The following is a 19,680-nucleotide window of genomic DNA, read 5'->3' on the forward strand; positions in this document are numbered from 1 at the left end:
GACTGAGCCTTCATGGTTATTGAAAATAACACAAGTGCTTGTAGCTCTTGACAAGAGGTTATTCCCACGTCTCCTATATGATTTCTAGTATTAGAAATCTGAGACTGCCAGTATTAATGGTTGCTTTTTTGTATTAGAACAAAATTAATTCCACCCACTGGCTCTTGCAATACTCGAGTTCTTTTGTTCTTTATTTCTTTGTTACAGCTGTGTACTAGACTCATTGTTGAAGTGGACAATATTTAGCATATGCTGTGGCTGCAGTTAGTTTTAAAGCTCCTTCCTGCATGACTTCCTTTCTACTTTTTTTTTTTTTTTCAATTGTGAAGTCTGAGTGTTCCTGAAGCTTATGATATGTCACAGAAAACAAGGGGGGAGGGAGAGAAAGAAGTCCTTACAGCTTCAGCCAGCTACACAGAGCAAGACAGTTTACATATTTAAAAAAAAACATAATACAAAGCATAATACACACTGGAGCCTTCTTACTCAAAACTAGTTTTATTTTAAAAAATAAGTTGAATGCATAGCACTCACAAAGATTCCATTGTTTTGGACATTTTGCATTTAGAAGCACCATTCTTATTTATGCCATAAAAAACACATTTTGGTTCTAATAGTAAGAACAGTGTATTTTTAATGTACACTGATAAAGCCCTTTTAAATAATATAGATTGAAACTGTTCAGTGTACATTTTCTCTGTAGTAATGATGCAGCTGTAGTGTCAGAAAAAACTCAGACTAAGTAATAAATTAAAAACAAACAGTATGTAGTGGATCTTTGTACAATTGACCTAATGTCTTAAAATAGTCAAATAAAAATACCCTATTAGATGTAAAGCTGTGGTATTAACTAACTGAATAAGCCCCCCACCCATTATAATTCCAGTGTTAAGTATTAGTTAAATTTTTATATACCAAATGCCTATGGGATAAATTTACTAATACCCCCCCAAAAAGAAGAGCCTATACTGCTGTGTCACAAAAAAAGATGACAAGTTAGCTGATTTGAAGATTTTACAGAAAAAAATTGCTACAGGCATCTGCTGTTATTTCAAGTCATGGTCTATTATAAGACTGTACATTCATAGCATCAGAGGTAGTTAGAACACCTGGACTTGGATACAGCATTGCAACAAAATGAAACCATTTCCCTCTAAAATGGGTAACAGTGCTGAGTAAAAAGCATGGCATCTTAGGAGGTGGAAAGTCTCTACTTAACACTACTCTCAGACACAGAGAAATATTCATTAAGAGATGAAGAGAGGAGAGGGAAAAAACAATCCAACTTTCATTTTAATAAGGAATTGACCACACTATGCCTATTGTTGACTCTCTAGGATAAAAGGGAGAGGGTTGTCTTTTCCATTCATCCTCCTATTCTTCTTGACTTGCATATCTATGCTACAAAAGCCCACAACAAAAATTGGGATTTAAAAGACAAAACGAGAGAAACAGGATTTCTTCTCCTTAACAATAAATAGGTATTTTGTAGCATGTTATAATTTAGCCCCAGAAAGAATGAACACATCTGTCTTTCCTCCATTCTGAACATTATGGTGATAAAGCTTTCATATTCATATTGATAATGTAATTTAATTGCCCCTGCTTTCAAAACAGTTTCTGTAAGAGTCACAATAATTCAGTATTATTTGATGGTACACAATTTTAAGTGCTGCCACTAAGACAGGGAAGAAGATGGTAAAAAACCAAATGAAACTACCAAAAAAAGCCTTAAGCCCATATACTATAAAGATATTTTAAAGTAGTAAGAATCTTGTCATTCATACCACTTCCTCCCATATTCTATCACTGGAGAAAGTCTGATATCTTCTTGTATTTAAACAAACAAACAAAAAACCCAAACAAACAAACCCCAAAAAAACCCCAACAAACACACAACCCCAAAAACCATCTCCATTAATAACTCTACTATAATTTTCATCCAAGAGGTGGATGAAAACCCTCAGACTACCCACTCCACAGGAGATAGTGTAATAAACTTATATTATTAGCACCTTACTTGTGATGAAGCAGTTCACTCTTCAAAATATTTCGATCCACCCACTTGGAAGAGCAAATCTCTACATCTTCTGGAACTCCCAAATAGTAGAAGAAAAAGTTGCCCCTTTATTACCTGAGAATTTCCCTCCACTATAAACATGACAGAACTGGATTTCTGTCAGCATTTAAGTGTACTTTTTCTGTAGGGATGATACTGTCAGTACAACTGGAGGATGCTTTCTGTTAGTTAATAATATTCATGTGTTTGTGTGTGTGTACACAGAGAAATCATAGCCCTGTAGTAGTTCTGGTACAGTACAAGTTCAGTTGAAACCTTCTCTTTTCTTCAATTATCACACTGCTGGGTAGTAGTTCACATCTACATTTTGTGAACACTAACATATCCCTTTGGTACTCTGCATAGATGCCCTGACTCCACTTGCGATTAGTCTCTTCCCTCTCTGCCTTCCTTCCCCGAGTTATACCCAATTGGTGTACAAACCAGCAGCACAGAGTAATGAGTAGAAAAGTCCCTGAGTTAGTATGAAAGAGTTACTTTAAGCACAAAAAAGATAGGGAGGATAAAAGAGGCAAAAATATATTGTCTGTCCTGTAAGATACAAAACCTAAAAACTAGCCAAAATACCAGTTAATTCACATGTGTTACCCTAAAGCAAATAACCAACACAAGTCGTGAAACAGGGGCAAGATTATGGAGTTAGCCACGTGAGATTTGTTTCTTCCTGTGATTTCCATGTACCTGCAGAGGTCTGGCATTCAGTGGATTCTTAAGTTTCAGTAAGTATAGTGTTAATACTGTACGGTGGGATGACATAAATGTCTTCAAAGTAATACTGCATTTCTCCTTCATTAAAAGTCTGTAGTTAGTCCACAGTTGTTTTTCTTTTGAATACTATTTCACAGACACACATCAGAAGCAGAATATTCTGAGAGTCAGAGTAAGAATGCATTATCCCCATGCATATAGATTCTTTTTCAGAGGATGGTCTGTGTGCTAACTTTTTGCAGGCTGTTATTTGAGCTGTGGTACCAGTTGCCAATCCAGTTGCTTTTTTTCCTGGGAAGACACCTTTTTTATTTAATTTTTTTGCCCTCAAACTTTGAGGTTTAACAAAAAAAATGAAACCATTTTCCAGGCAACTCTCTGCCCCAAACAAACAAGCACAAAACCATTTTGTACTTATCACCTCTCAAAGCAGGGAGTAATACAGGAGTATCTTCCATTCACTTGGTACGTCCGGTTGTAGGAGACACTTATACATGGCTTCACTTCCAGTGGCACAGCCAGCGACATGGCAGCACCTTGGATGTGGCCTCGAGCCTGAGCACTGGTCTGTAAGGCAGCAGGGCAAGTCTGGAGTGGGTAAGAGGCTGTGTGAGTGGATGATAATATCTGCTGGCAGCTTTGCTGCTGTGATGCTGGGTGGTGGTACTGCAGGGAAGACTGATGAGCCTGCAGGTACTGTGGTACGTGCTGCTGAGCATTGGCCTGCTGGGCACTTGGAGCTGGGGGCTGAAACACAGCATGCTGGGCAGACTGAGCCTGTTGTCCTTTCTGCTTGTTCGCTTCCTTCACATCGTTATCATGCGCACTAAAACAAATTGAAAAGACAATGCATCAAAATAGATATTAATATCATTTAAATTCCTTTGAGTTAATGTTTAAGAGCACTCTAAAAAATTATGCAAGTATCTGATAGCTTCCAAAACTTTAAAAAAAAAAACAAAACAGTTTTAGCTACCCTTTACAATCACCTATGGTTTCAAAATTTGGTTAGGGTACAGTCCCTCTTTCCAGCATTTCACTTCACTGTATGGCAATAAACACAGATAAAAGCCAAGTACAATACATGTAGTAGAGCGGGATCTAGAATTACAGTGCAATAAGGTTTGCTACTGTACTTTAGTAGCCCAATAAATTACCAGATTACCAGAACCTGAACTTGCTGCTTCAACCTAATTTAAATTACACACAGCATAAGGTTTCTAAAGAAAAGACACAACAAAGGTTTGCAATACCTACTGTTACAGTACTCAAAAGTTGTATGCATATTCATATTGGATCCTGTTCTAGAGACCTTTTTTTTTCTTCCTCTCACCTTTTTTCTAGCCTATCCAGTACAGCTCATCTGAATTACCTTTGATTTACAACTGTCTGAAATGTATCTAGACACACTCTCTTTCTCAATTCTGTGCTGAGGTTAAGCAGATGCCACCTACACATTTCATTACTAACTTTGATGCCCTCCCTCTGTTCCAGAGCAATACTGAGAACACTTCTGTAACAGCACTTGCATGCTTTAGGTACTACTCCTTTCATTATACACATAAGTGAAGCCAACAGAGGCCATCAAGGGTGATAATGTCACATTTCTAAGGCTGACGTGGTTCTTCCAGATACAGCTATGCATCTACTGATCACAACTATGTTAGACTTGGGTAAGAGCAAATTTCTGTAGAGGGAAAGCAGATTGTGTAACATGCCTACCCAGGAAGGTTCACTTGGCATTCACTGACATTTTTAACTCATGTCAGTTGTAATGCAAAAATGGATACAGCAAAAATAGATACAAACTCCTGGTCATTTCCTCCCACCAAACTGGCCACTCAAATAATCTGCAGGTTTGACCCATCATCTCTTTGAAGCATGCCTTGAACTTCCAAGCCATACAGTCTTCTCTATAAAAGCTCCTATGCCTTTAGTACTCTTCAACAGCTCTTTGCTCTCGGAGCTGACTAGAGATTGGAAACAAGCTATTGAAGATGCTCAAAGCATTCCAGATGTTCAGTGAAAATGCAAGGCAGAAGTTTATTTGTTGAAAGATCAGGAAAGAGATAAGATCTGATAAAGTTTTCTCTTTTGGAAAGAGCAAGACAGTTATTGCCTAAAAATATGTACCAAACTTATGTGTTCCCTAAAACATAAGTATTTTTAGAACAAAGGAATGGAAATTTATAAAGAAATGTAATTGCACTATTGGCAGCAATTAAGCATAACAAGAGATGCAGAAATGGGCTTTAAAAAGCCACTGGTGTTAACTCACATTAAGAGTCGCTCAATACATGGCACCAGGAACTCCCAGGAGTAGGCAGTCAGGTGATGCAGCCGTGTAGGCCATGTGGGTGAGAGACGCAAGATAATCCTTGAAGAAGCTACACATGCAGTAGCAACTAAAGAAGGGGCATAATTTAAAAATTCATGATCTAGAAAGAAGGAATGAGAAAAAAATTCATTTAAGTTTGGCATTGTCTGTCAAGACAACCAAGAAGTCATTTGAAATCTGTAACTCACCTTGCAATGATACTTCCAGAAAGTAATCAGCGTATTTTGCCATATATAACTTAGTCTTCTCTAAGCAAACCATTGGCCAGCCATCATGAAGATCAGTCTCATGGACAGCAATAGAAAGATAATAGTCGATGAAATGAGCAGCAGTAGGGAGGCACAAATTCCACTGAAATGTTTCTAGCAACAACAACTCCATATGAAGCAAGTTCTGTTTTGTTAGTACCAAATTCATGTTAGTCATACAACCCAGGCTGTTCAGCTGTTCAAGTTTGGGAACACTGTCTTCCTTTTCTTCAAATTTACCTTCAGGTGAACAGAAAGACAAGGGAAAAAAAAGGTTCAGCACAAATGAACTATAAAATGGATTGTAGCTAATATCTTGTTGGTCATATTTCAATTCTACTATGTCAAACAAGCTTGAGACTTTCCTGCAGATTCAAAGCTCAAATGGATTATGTCATTAGAGACAAAAAGGGGTATGTACTAAAATGAGCTAAATTTCAGCAGATAACGTCAAACACTGTGTAGGATATTGTGCAGTGCCATGTTTCCTGTTGGTTTTCCCATGCTGGCACACAGAAGCCAGCTGCCAAGAGCAGAATATTAGGACATCACTGACACTGCATATGCAAGTTTTTGTCACCAAATTATTGTATAATGTTTCCCATCATCAATGAAATACCACTTGGATGTGACTTGGCACACACACCACAAGAGCATTTGGCTTTAATCACCCTACCACCCCCACACACTCTTTTTGTGTCTAAAACTCATTAGAGCATAGCTAGAGCTCCAGCCAACCTGTCTGCGTTTAATGCCTGCAATGGTAGGTGCAGTTTTATACTTGAGATCTGGCAAACAAGTGGATTTCAGCAGCGTGCATCTGAAAACCTCCTCTGCCACATACACTGTTGCAACCTCCCTCAGACTTTCAACTTGTCAGGCCTGTATGTTTTTAGCCTAAAGCAAAACTGTGTATGTAGAAAGCCCATTAATAAGAGAAACAAGTGTCACATTTCTATACAGTTTGCCACATGGTTGGCTATTTCAATTTCATTGCAAATTCTTTCCATCTTACACTCTCTATTTAGTGCTACACGATAGGTTGTAAATGCACATTCTTTGAGTTTTGCAGGACGGAACATATATGAACTTTTTTCAACAATGGAGGTACTTATATAGGACTTAATCCAATACCAGTGCCAGTCTGTTAGTTTTTGTTTCCCATACTTCAGTAATTACAGAAATAAAAACTTCAGGAGTCACATAATTTCTCTTATTACTTCTTTAACCTTATCAGATATATCACAATGTCATAACTTGTTACACCACTGATTAAACTGCTTGCTTAAGCCACACAGGGCAAAAGTTTAAAACAGCATTTTGCTTCTCTCTCAACCAACCCATACAGTGCTTCTCAGAAGAGCGAGTACTCCAGGCTTTCAAATCTCTACTTGCAGCTTGCCATGAACAATGGCAGAGATTTGTTTAAAACAAAAAAAAACCCAAATTCTCTTCAGAACATGAATTTAATTTGAAAATCCAGCACTAGTTCAAAGCCAATCCATTTTCCTAAATGGATTACAGTGGTTTCTGAGGCAATGTTTTCATACTCAGCATGACACTCCTTGCCAAGAGAAGATTACTGACTGGCTGGTGGCACCTAGTCAAAGTCTACCCTCAGAAGAATCTGAAATAACTCTTTTCTGGTTTAACTGCTCTGCTGAATAGCTGTATTGGAGGACATGGGATGCAGTGAAAAGAAAATCTATCCAATACCACTGCACTCCAGTTTTGTAGCAAAGAGGGCCTAGAGCCCTTACTGGAGAAAATGAGAATAGATTCTGAGAAACAGATCAGCAGAAACTGAACCAACACTTAGTTCTGCTGCCAGGACCAGTTTCTCTGACTTTATTTGTCTATGAACAAGTGCCAGCAGGTTTCCCAGCAAACGGTACCCTTATTTTTTCAGGGATATTGAAAAAGGGTCCCCACATGGTGAAAGATGGGTACATGCCACAAGAATCTAGCTGAGGTCAATATAAGCAGCACTGTTTATAATGAGTGTTTGCAATTAATTCTGTCTTCAGAGTATTGTGTATTCACCAATGGATTTTTATCTGTGTTACATTTTATATGTGACAATACAGGATTTATGTTAGCCATAGCTTGCTTAAATAACATTTACATTTAGAAAACCTGGAGTATTCTAGAACTACACAGCACAATCAACAGAATGCAGTGCAGTCTACACGTGGTTTATTTAATTTCTTTCTTTATCACAGATATGCAAATTTCTCATTTCCAACACAGGATATACGTATTTTGAGATACCCCTAGAAAGACAGTCTTTCTGTTCCTACAACACAGGTCTTAAAGTTCACATTAGAATAATTTGTTTACAAATATAAACATTAGTTATTAATCACAGCTTGTTTTTTCCCACCCTCAGTTTCATCAGATGCCAACAGAAACCAAAACACGTCTAAAGAAATGCTCTACCAATTATGCCAAACTGATATGCACTGCTCATCATTTATAACGACTTTGTTTCCCCCACCTGCTCCATCCCACCAGGACATGCCTTGCATTTGGCAGTAGAATCTAGTAGTAGTAGTCTAGTTAAAGTTGGGTTCCACATACTTACTTGCTAAAAGTAAACAGGACAGAGCAACCACGTGCAGTTGCTGTGTGGATATGTCATAGCGGTCCATGAAGAGGTCCAGCAGGTACACAGCCAGGTGGCGTGCAGCAGGACAGAGCCTGAACCGGTTGCTCACAATGGCAATCAGGTCTGCAAAGTATCTTCTCAGGTGTAACTGGGGAGACTGGCCTTTGTAAGAGGGCAGCTTCAGCTCCTAGATGGACCGCAGCAGGTAATGTTATTAAAACCGTAACTTAGTTTGAAGTGGTATCAGATTAATATAGCTGATATTTTAATATTTATAACAGAAGTTTCAAAGGATTTCTCCCTTCTTCCCATCATTTCAATATCCCTTTACAGCGAACAAAATCTATTTGTTGTATTACAGAACAACTAAAAAATACTTTGTTTCTGCACAATATTAACAAAATTTAACATATTTCATCAGGGCAATCAGCCAGAGTGACTTCAGCTTTTACCATGTCTGTTGTATTACCTCTGCTGCAAAGGCTGTAAAAGGGCATGCAAGTATTCCTCAGCTGCTTCAATGCAAAGTTCAATAGTTTAACTCAACCCCTCTCTTGCTACAGCTCAATCTGGGCAACCAGACTTTGTACTTAGTGTTTGCGTGTTCTAGAGCTGCCAAATCTCCTGCTGATGCCTCCAGGAAAAGATCACTGACAGCCAGCTGAACCTTAGGAAGAGGAACAGGGTGTGCATTGAACCAACATTCACCTCATGTGTATGTTAAAACACTGACCCGATCTGATTGATGTCACACTGACACTGATTACAATGTGCTCTAAAGCAGTTAGTTAAGCTCACAGGGTCTCAGATTTGGAGTACCACACAAAACAAAGGTCCTAGAAACACCACATTTGAGAAAATCTGTGCCATGATCTATTTTGAATACAAAATTTGGACTGGTAGAACAAAAAGAATCCCTCCACTCTACTGCCGAGTAGCCACTAACTCTTCTTGTATGCAGCAGAACAGCAGTGTGGTCCTCTGATATTATAAATAAATTTATGAGATAGAATCTGCACCCACACGCTGTGTTCAAGTAGGATTTTGAGTACAATTACATTTCCAGAGAAAATTATCTTGATTAATTTAACTTAATGACATCATGTTGGAATGGAGTCACACCAATTTTTCAAAGTTTTAACGTAAGTTAAAACAAAAGTCCACAAACTAACTTCCTACCTACTAAGCTTTATAATTCACCTCTCACAGCACTAACTTAGCTTTAGTAAAGATAACTTTGGCAGCAAGTAAATGATCCTGTCCTTCCCTTATTACCCTCCATCACCGGAAAAGAGTAAAGCAATCAAGACTCCGGGAAAAGTAATCCGCTCATCGAGGATCATCAGGCAACAAAAGCACGTTTTTAGTAGGTTCAGTCACTGCAAACTGATTTTCAGGCCGGGTATTTAAGATGTGGTTTATGAAAACAGTCCCGAAGGACAACTCTGAGACAGTCGAAGCAACTTCTAAGCAATTGCCTAAACCCTCTACTATTATTAACGCACCCAGCGTTTCTTTCTGTGGGTTTTTGCTTGGTTGGTCGGGATTTTTTGTTCCAAAAATACTACAATGCTTTCTTCCGAGTTTAAACCTTGCAAACATCGGAAGAGCAGCAGCGGGCGCACCGTGAGCCCTTCCCCTGTCCGGAGAGCAGCGGGAGCGCAGTCCGGCCATCCCGATCAGCTGTCACGGCCGCGGACAGGCGGACAGGCGGACAGACGGCCCGCGGAGGGACGACACGGCGGACTCCGAGTTCACAAAAGCCAACCCCGCCGAGCCGCGGCGGCAGAGCGAGGCCGCCCCACGCGCGCTCTCCGCCCGCTGCCCCCGCGGCGGCTCCGCCGTCCGGAGCCTCACAAAGGCGCTGGGTCCCCCCCAGCCCAGCGCAGCCCAGCGCCCCCCGGGCTACCTTGTATCGCAGCGCTTGGTGGATATCGGCCGCCAGCTGTCCTGTCCACCACTGCGCCTCCAGCTCCATCGGCGGCGCGGCGCGGCGCCCGGGCCCAGGCACCGGGGAGGAAGCGGCACTCGCTGAGGGCGGGACAGGCAGCGCCACCCTCGCCCCTTTCTGGCTCGCCCCCGGTTAACCGCGATCAGCTGCCGCGGGGCACCCCCGGCCCCCCAGCCCAGCTGGCCGCCATGCGGGGCACAAGTGCGGCTCGTTAAGCCGCCCCCTCCCGCCGCGGGGCACGGCCGGGTGAGGGGGTCGCGGAGGTGGCGGCGGGGCGCGGCCCGGGACACCCGAGCGCGGCGCGGCGGCCCCGGGGCTCCGCCGCCATCACGCGGCGCCGCGCGCCGCGCCCATTGTTAAAGGGCCGCGCGTGTACAAAGCCGGGCAGCGCCCGCACGGGCCCACCCGCCCGCCAATCGCCGGCCGCCTTACAGCGCTGCACCCACCGCCACCAATCGCCGGCCGCTTTACAGCGCGAACGGGCCGCCAATCAGCGCGCGGCATTGGCGGGCCGGAGGCGGGCGCCTCTGGGCCCGGGGAAGGGCGGGCGGCCCGGGGCGGTGCGCTCACCGGGCTGGAGCACGGCTCTCAATGGGCCCCCGTGAGCTCCGGGTCGCACTTTTTTTTTTATTGTTTCCCCTCTTCTTATTCCCTTTCCCTCATGTGCCCCGGCTGTTTCCCCGTTGGGCTCAGCTGTGAGGTTTATGCGCGTGGCGGTGGCAGCGCCTCGCTCAGCTCTTGCCCTGCAGGCGCATTGTCCCGCACACGCCTCCTCCTCCGAGCTTTGAGGCTCCAGCCCTGGATCGATGTGGCTTCCCGCTGGTTAAATCCCGGGAGAAGGTTTGCAGGAGCAATAATCCTCCCTTTCAATAGCCGGTGCCGCTCGCTCCGTGTGCTGGCGGCTGGTGACTGAGAGCTCCCACTCGTGCCCTGCTTTAGCCGGGGGTGCTCTGCACCCGCTCCGTTCGCAGAGCCTTTTCCTTGCTGCTTCTGCTCCACTCCGGTAATCCTCCACTACGGACACCTTACGGAATAAAACTTAGTGCTTCACAGTCCTTTACATATTTGAATTTATAAATAATGAAGCAATTAGTTACTGAGAATATAAAACCTGGTACAACAGGTGGTGCAAAGTGATGGAGAAGAGATGCTTTGGGTGCAATTTTTTTTTGTTGAGGGAGTTTTTTTTCTTGCTTCTACTTTTGCTCAGACATGATTTTCCTTTTAATTAAGAAAATATAAACCAACTTTTTGACATAACCAGTTTAATGACTCTGTAATGGGAACTCTAAAAGCCTGTTCCTGTGTCTAATGGGTAATTCTATAAACTTTAGTAGTCTCTTTCATCTGAGGAGGTGTGCTCATAGGTGGAAGCTTTTGTTTTTGAGGACACATTTTTGGACAGTTTCCATTTATGACAGATTTCATTATAAAATGCTACATCGTTTTCTGAAGTAAAAAAATCAAGAAAAGTTTGTTGTTTTTTTTTTTCTTGGTGCATAATTGCAAAAATATTTCATCTACTTAGACTGGCTGAGATCTGTGGACTATTGACAAATTAGTATTTTCCTGGTCCAATGGCTTTTTGTCTCACTTCTGTACATTATTTTATAGGCAAATTCATGCTCAAGCTAATTTTTATATTTGCAAATATATTGTTTTTAAATTGTTTATCTTTGAAGAAAGGTAATACCAAACTGTGTGTTTCAAGGATAAGTCTCAAAAACAGATTCCAAATGGAGACACTGTCTTTTATAATATCTTTATTGCCTTCAAAAATGTGTTGTCTGCATGAAGAGAAGGCTAATAAACACCAACATGCTAAAACCTGTTACAATGGGCTCAAACAGGGAAGTGATGGTCCTTCTCTTACTGCTGTTAGCAGTGCTGCCTCCCCCTAGAGCTTTTAAAGACTGTGGATTGGTCTGGTGCTGAACTGTTAAGCAGGGGAAAAAATACTGATGTTTGCTGGCTTATTTCTAAGATATGCTTGATTGACTTGGGTAGGAAACACCATCCTCATAAAGCTATGTACTCTGAGAACTATTTAATTTATACGTAATCAAGAAAAACAATGATGTTGTTACTTGCCATGGTGAGGTGGAGTGAGCTGTGGAACTCCCTATGTCAGATTCTTTTTCCCATTACAATCTATGTTAATTGAGTTGTTGATTTTGTGAACAGTTACATCTGTCTGCTTTTCTTGCAATGAGAACAGGTTTGGAAAGAGCTTCATCATCCTGCCCAAGGCCAGGATTGCTTCTGGCATGCATTTTTCTAGTCTTGGAGACATTCAGAAAATCATCCTATTGAAAAAGCCAGAGCTCTTAAGTACAGCCTGGTTATCTGCAGGAAGCTTACATCCTATCAGCTGTTTACAATCAGCCGTTGGAATAATCTCCTCAGGGAAGTGCTGGATTCCCCAACATTGGACACATTTAAGATTCAGTGGGATAGGGTGTTGAGACTTCTTGCTTTTGCCAGGAAGGTTTGGACAAGATGATGCTGGAGCTCCCCTTCCAACTTGGCATTCTATGACCTCAGTTTGTGCCTTAACCCCAGCTGGAAGATTTGAGAATAATCTTGGAGTGCTGAACTGAGGCTGATTGTTTTCAGAGTTTGCAAGATCACACTTTTGAGGTTTGAATGGGAATGGGAGTAGCACAACTGTGATGAGAATAGGTTAATACAGCTTCTCTACATGCCTTATAATCAATCCTAAGTGTACTAACCAATGGAGGTTTTCTAGCCAGTCCAGATTTCATCTACTTTTAATTGTCAAAGCTGTGTACAGTTTTTTAAGTAGTCCCCTGCTACCTTAGTCCCATGCATGTAAGTCAGGACAGAACAAAAACCAGCTCAGCAAGTCCGTAGAATAAACAGAGAATATTAAACATGACTTTCAGTGGCAGTAGTTACATTTTCTTAGTGAGAAACTGAACACATGAAGTATGTGTTGTATATAGAACCTGAGAAAACAGCAAAATTAAATGTTACAGAATAATTTTGAAATTGGTATCCTCTTTCTGTAAATGACCCTGGATCACCTAAGCAAATATGTGTGTCTGGGGGGGCAGGGGGCGGGGGTGGGAAGGGGGAACTGAAATTGGCTATAAGAGCTGCTGTCTGTGCTTTGAAAAGATGCCAAGTCGCAAGAAATACCGTTATTCTTGGAACTCACCAAGAAAAATTATTACTCTGAACTACATCCAAAATAGGCTAGAATGTAACCTGTGAAATCTGGACTAAAATCCCTGTGACATTTTTGTGGAATCTTCTGAAGAGGATGCTGCAGAAGTCTTACAATTTATGGACCTGTAATTCACAGGTTATAGTCCTAACAGGTTTCAGACATGGTGGGTGAGCTGGCTTCTCTTTGTAGTTACTGGGAGGTTAGATCTGTATCTCAGGAGTTGATGCATGTATTTAAGTTGTTTTTTCCTCACCTAGTTTTCTTCTGATGGTTCTTGGCCTATGAAAAAAGGAATGTGACTTTTAAAATACAAATTAAGAACTTGGAAGTAATTGCCAAGTACAGCAAATGCTCTGATCCTCCAAACCACATTAGAACCTGTTTACCCCTCCCAATATAAAAGGATCTGTTTCTGGTGTACTGTTCTTAGTTTTAAGGGTACATCAGCCACAGAGAACAAGTTTCTAAAGACTGACACTTTTACTTCTGTGCCCCTTGCCATAAGATACATCTCTGAAATTTGGATTTATCTTGACTGGCAGAATGAGATGCATCAACACACAGCCAGCACCCAGGATGGAAGCTAAATTCTGGGGTGACATAGCACTGATGGAAACATTTAAGTAATGGCTCAATTGCTATGTTAATTGTGCGTTTTGTTTATTGCTTCTTGCTATTGTTTTGATGCTCCTTGGTCATTCTCATCTGAATAAAGACATGGTAATTCCTTAAAAGGCATTTTTGAAGGACTTAGTTTTTGGAATTAAAATGTAAGGGAATCTCAGTTTTGTAGAACTGAGAATAATTTAAAAGAAAAAAAAAAGTGCAAAATTAGTTCCTGAGTTTCTTGGGGCTGAGAAAGTTAGTTTGCTTTTGTTCTGTCCTTCTTGATCTTATTTTCAAACAAAGGCTGCATCTGATGACATTCATAGCAGAAATATTTCAAGGGCATTTAATTAAAGAGAATGAATCACCCTGAAGACAGGACTGTAATTGCTCACAGAGCTCTTTTGCAGCATGGTGGTAGATGAAATGTGCCATGTTGGTAGAAAGTCTTAACACTTCAGAAGAATTAATGAAGGAAGTCTCATACAGAAAATACTCTGGGGTTGTATTTGTAAATCCTGTATTGAATGTTGAAGGTACACTGTGGGTAGGATTTTCAAAGTTGTCTAGGGATTTGAATTCCCAGAATAGCTACTGAAATGTGATTAATAGATTTGATCTGAGCTGGCAAATATCCTTTGGAACTGTTGACTTTAGTTAATATGGCTATTAATACCGAAAACATCTGAGAATGCTCAGGCCTGAGCAATACATACTTTCATGAAACATTTTAATGAACAATTTGGCTTTAAATATTTTCCCATCTTCTGGAAAACTATTATAAAAATGTGCGCCCATGAATGTTTTATTTGGCATTAGGATGAATATATATGTTTTTGATAATGTGTTGGATGAAGGAAACATGCATATAAGTGGAAGGGTGTTAGTGGATAGAAGTTGTACTGCGGGGTTGTTCTTTTCTGTAAGTTGCACTCATGGTTGTCAGTAACTAAAAAGATGGAGGAATTTTGCATCTAAAGCAAATGTACTTCCTGCTTGGAGGGCTTCAGCTCATTTGACTGGAATTTAGTAGAGGTTATTTGTCCTGCAGTTAGCTTAGGGATGGGGGGAGGGCAGTTAGGAGTACTCAGTTGTTCCAGTCAAATGTTTTGATTTACTTCTATCCACAGTATTTAAGTAGGGCAAACTGGCCTATTCATTTTAATTTCAACCTTGAGGTCTGTCACAGATTTTTTAAAATTTAAATATAGTATCTAGAGCTGCCAAATTAGGAGCCAGCCCAGGCAGAGCACCTCAAAGTTAATGCTTTTGTCTGCTAGGGGTGGCCCAGGAGGAGAACAGCCTGCAAACATGGGACAGGGGCACTTAATTTTGTGGTCCTGCTTGTTCAAGTACTTAAGTAGTGGGGTTCCATCTCAGGAGCAGCACAAGTGGAAAACTCCATACTTCCAGTTTCTTCCTAATGAACAGCCAATTGCTGCTAGTGAAAGTAACAAAAATTATTGTCCTCTGTTCAGAGGACTTGGTAAACTAGTTTCATCTGTTGGGATTTACATGCACAGAGATAGGGCAGAGATGTGAAGAGTGCAGCACTTATTTTTATGTTAGGGAAGGCTACTCCAAAGTCCTTCTGGAGCTGTGTCTTCTCTGGGCTGAACAAGCCCAGATCAGTCATTTTCTCTTCAAAGGGCAAATGCTCCAGTCTCTAACCATCTTGGTGGTCCTCTGATGGATTTGCTCCAGCTAGTCAATGTCATTGTTGTACTGGAGGAGAAAGGTGTCCCAAAACTGCATGCACTATTCTAGATACGGTTCAACAAGTAATAAGTAAATGGTAAAAATAACTTCTTTTGCTTATTTTGCTATGGCTCTGTTAACACAGGCCAAATGCTGTCGGCCTTCTTCAGTGCCAGAGCATATTGTTGACTCTTGTGCATCTTGCTGCTGTAGGAGCCTTCAGCTTCCCTGCAGTGCTGGCTGGTCTGTGTTGTGTCCCTCCAGGATGTTTGCCAGAGTCACAGCATGGTTTACTCTGTGTCCACAAAGCAAACAAACAAAAAAAGCCTGGCCAAATACGAAGAATGATAAATTTCAGCAGATTTGGGGCTGGGGTAAATCCTGCCAAATCCCACAGGGTTTTGTATTCAAAATGTTGTGCTCCTTGATCCATTATTCAGAACTACTGCACCTTAGTAAGTTGTGTTGTTAGGGATGAACCTGTGGTTTGGGGCTGCAGTAAATAGAAATAATGATTCCCAACATGATCACAGATGACAATAAGATTTGGGATCTCGTTCTGCATCAGTGTCCAATGCATGTGGCCAATTCTGCTTCCAACAGCCAGAGCCCAGGGGCTCCTAATGTAATCCTAGCATCTCACTGTGCTGAAAGAATTTTGAGAGTTTTATATGTTTGGGACACATTTTACTGTCAGGCACATGGTCATGTGTTGAAGGAGCTGATTAACAATATCATATCTAGATAGTGTAGATGTATCTTTCTTGAGGTTTATGGACAAGCAGACCTTCACTTCTGCTTCCTAATGTCCTCATGCTATTTAGTGTGTAATCATCTACTCACCACACACCTAGTCAAGACATGTTTTAATAGACATGAGTCAGTACTCCTTATTTTCACTCATTGCATTGTGACTCATTACACCCACTGCATTATTAAAAAGGCAGAAACAAACTTCTATTTGGATATTGCTAAAAGCACTGTGAGAACTGGTTTGACAAGTATGGTAAATAATCAATACATTTGAAAGGATCTCTGGACTGAAGGGTAAAATGAACCTAAAATGTTTGGTTTCACAGCTTGTTGCCAGTGGTGCTCCCATCTGAAATTGTGACCCCCATTTTGAGTTAGACTCTGTTTGGGATGTGTTGGATGAATGCATGGAGAAAAGCAATGCCTTTAACGAGTAGTTAACAGCCTGTGGGTGGAAGGGTTCAGTCGAAAGTGTTTTTTTCTGTTGAAATTAGTCAGCACTGACAGGTTCTCTGACAATAACAGACAGTATTAAGATTGCCCTTCTCCTCTTAGAGCAGAACCTATCTCCACACCTGCTGTGTCAGAGATGGGAGGAACTGGTGAGGCATTGCTCATTTTGTGCTTTAATCAACCTCAGAGTTGGGGGAAAAGTGCTGTCAAAACTCAGTCAGAGTGCATCTGTGGGCTCTATTTAGTTGCTTGCACATTGCCATGATGATGTGCACATCTTCAAAAGAACTCATATATTCATTTGCTTGTCCCATTAAGTATTACTTTAAAGGACAATGTTTAAGAACCATGTGCTTTGTGCTGCTTGCTTAGCATTTTGATGTATATGAAAAAGTGATATAAATCTTAGGTTGAAATTAGAGATATAAATATGTTAAATAAACAATATCTGTGAAACACTCACACACTACCATATCTTAAATTTGTACAAGATTCTCTTTGGCAAGAAAATAAACTAGCACTTAATGAATCTTTTCTCACTAATGGCTTCAGTCTTATGAAATGCCAGCTTGTGTTTTTTCTTTAAGTGGTGGTCCAACAATTTCAAAACAGATGGTAAAAGTCAGTCTTTGTGTTTGAATCATGACTTTGCCTAGTATGTGACTGTGATTAAAGTATGTATTGCTTGTAAGAAATAAGCTGATTGATACTTCTGGGTGTTTGTTTTGTGGATGTTTGCTTTTGAGAGTAGTTTGTAAATTATTCTTTGCTTGAAAATGTCTGTAGAATTCTTTGGAGTTTTCAATTTGAAACTACATCTGCGGTTGGTCATTTACCATGTTACTTAGCTGTAAAATCCAAGTTTTCTTATTGTTGCTTTACTGTTGTTTTTTGTAAATAACCATCAGAATTGACTTTAACTGAGTTCTGATCTTCCTTTAAAGGTTTCATGAACATAAACAGTGCCTTTTAATATTATCCTGAGCATGTGTTACTGTGTTTACTGCTCAAAATTCCATGTCTCTGCTCATGTCTCCATGATGTTGTAGGGGAGCAAGAGTTCTGGACTGCAGAAGGTGAAGGGAAATGCACCTCAGTGATATTGGTATGAATATGTGACTGCAGATGATTGGGATGGGGGCATATGGTGGGATGGAGTTGGAGAAGAGCAGAAACAGATGATTAATAGGATTGACCATGAATTGGTAAATCTTTAGAGATTGATATTCAAAGCAATGCTCAGACACTGATATTGTGCTTGGTTGGGATCACCATGGAAAAGTTGGTAGTTCAAAGAGCTTCAGGTATTCACTGCTAGATCAAGATGTCTGTTAGATCACAGGGGCTAAATGTGGAGAAAAAAATGCATGTCAGATTAGACTGGTTTTTCCAATCTTTAGGTTTTACTACCTAATGATGTTTATTTAAGGTTTCAGATAAGCATTTCCGTGGTGATAAACTAGAAGTGAAATTAAAAAACCCACCCACATTACTTATGAAAATCAGAGGTATAATGCTGCAGACATGGAGTCACAGATGCTAGAACCACTTTGGGTAAGGGTTTAACAAAATATTAAGTTCGGCTTTGGATTAGTACAAGTAGTTTAAAAATGTGCTGCTGCAGAAACCCAAAACTTTGATCTTTGGCATTAAGTTTCTCTGATAGTTCAGCTTTGTTTAAAATACTTACTGGGTTACTCTTGTGCTGTTTATATCAACAGTTGTCTTTTACTATGACACATTATACAAGAACAAGAATCACCTGTCCTCTGACAGACCCTGAAAACTCATGTGAAAATATATAGCCAGCATAAGCTCTGTAATTTATATTCTATTTCTGTCACATCTGAATGTGATCTGGGTAGATCCTTCTATTGTTCAAATTTCTGCTGCTGACTGATCCAACAGCCATAGGTCTATGGTAGTGCCTATGGCAGCTTGGTCTTAGCTATGGATAAGAACATTTGCATCGTGGATATTTGAGTTTCATTTCCTTGTTCTATGAAATCTCTTAGTTAGCTGTGGCCCAAGTAACTGAGTGACACTTGTGCCATACACTGGATGCAAATAACCCCTCAAATCATGCTCACCTAAATACTAAATTAAAATCCAATTAATAACATGAGGTGGCAGAGTAGAGGAGGTAGAGCAACTATTAATGTAGTTACTGGAAGCAAAAAGACAATGAAGACTTAGATATTTTTTTTTACCATCAATAGATTAGGTTGAATACTGAAATGATTTTTAAAAGATAAAGATAAAATTACATCCTTATTGATCAACTTTGTGGATCTTTTATACAGATTAACTGAATTCAAATAAAAAACACAAGAGAAGTAATAAAAGAGTCTACTGGGTTTGCTTCTGAGTTCAGATTAGGTCATACTGAATATTATTTCATGGCCTTCCTCTAGTGGTTTGTGAGTACTTTGTAAAGCCAAAACATACATTTTTGACTGATTAATGGTCTGCAGTTAAATGAGGGCAAGCAGTGAAATACTCTTGAGGTTGTAGAACACAAAGTAACTTGACAGACCTCTTCAGCATAGCTACAACATCCCCCTCACAAATGGAGAAACGTTTTTTCACTGTCCTCATTCCCTTTGACTGGGATTTTGTGTTTCTCATGAAACTACATGAGGTCATGATGTAAAATTTAATAATGGTAATGTACATTTCACTTCTTAAGACATACTTTAGGCAGAGAAAATGAGGAAGCAAGCCAGCAACTTATGATCAGAAAAATCTCCACAAAGTAGGAAAAGTAGATATATGGATGTAGGAGCAGTGGAAAGCAGATGCAGTGCACACATCTGTTTTCAACCATTTCCAAATTTGGATTATTTGCAACACAAATCTATATAAATGTATCAAGATTAATTTTATAGTTTCATGGAATCATCACTTTTATTTTGCTGTTTCAGGAGGAGCAGGTAAATGAGCTGGGTAGCATTGTAGAAGAACACAGCCTTTGTCTTGCCTTCCTTTTTTAAGCTATTTTCTGAAACAGGAATAAACGATTTACAATACAGCCAGGGTTTTCC

The 19,680-nt window shown here is 40.4% G+C and overlaps 1 protein-coding gene across 1 annotated transcript; it reads right to left on the reverse strand.

Moving 5' to 3' along the window:
- Positions 1-479: 479 nt before the first annotated feature.
- CCNJ (cyclin J) lies at positions 480-10,294 on the reverse strand. The gene is made up of 5 exons (XM_002190398.7): positions 9,892-10,294; positions 7,959-8,169; positions 5,315-5,614; positions 5,067-5,226; positions 480-3,614 (listed from the first exon to the last, which is right to left on the reverse strand). The coding sequence occupies exons 1-5, from the start codon at positions 9,958-9,960 to the stop codon at positions 3,206-3,208; spliced, it is 1,149 nt and encodes a 382-aa protein (XP_002190434.4). The 5' UTR covers positions 9,961-10,294; the 3' UTR covers positions 480-3,205.
- Between the last annotated feature and the right edge of the window lie 9,386 nt (positions 10,295-19,680).

The sequence above is a fragment of the Taeniopygia guttata genome, chromosome 6, assembly GCF_048771995.1.
Source record: "Taeniopygia guttata chromosome 6, bTaeGut7.mat, whole genome shotgun sequence".
NCBI classification, from domain to species: domain Eukaryota; kingdom Metazoa; phylum Chordata; class Aves; order Passeriformes; family Estrildidae; genus Taeniopygia; species Taeniopygia guttata.

Excerpts from the sequence above, each read along its gene's own strand:
- CCNJ (XM_002190398.7), bottom strand. The coding sequence starts at position 9,960 with ATGGAGCTGGAGGCGCAGTGGTGGACAGGACAGCTGGCGGCCGATATC. Across the intron at positions 5,615-7,958 it reads GTCCTGTTTACTTTTAGCAA|GTAAATTTGAAGAAAAGGAA; the intron begins GTAAGTATGTGG and ends GTTCACCTGAAG. Across the intron at positions 3,615-5,066 it reads TGTATTGAGCGACTCTTAAT|TGCGCATGATAACGATGTGA; the intron begins GTGAGTTAACAC and ends AATTTGTTTTAG.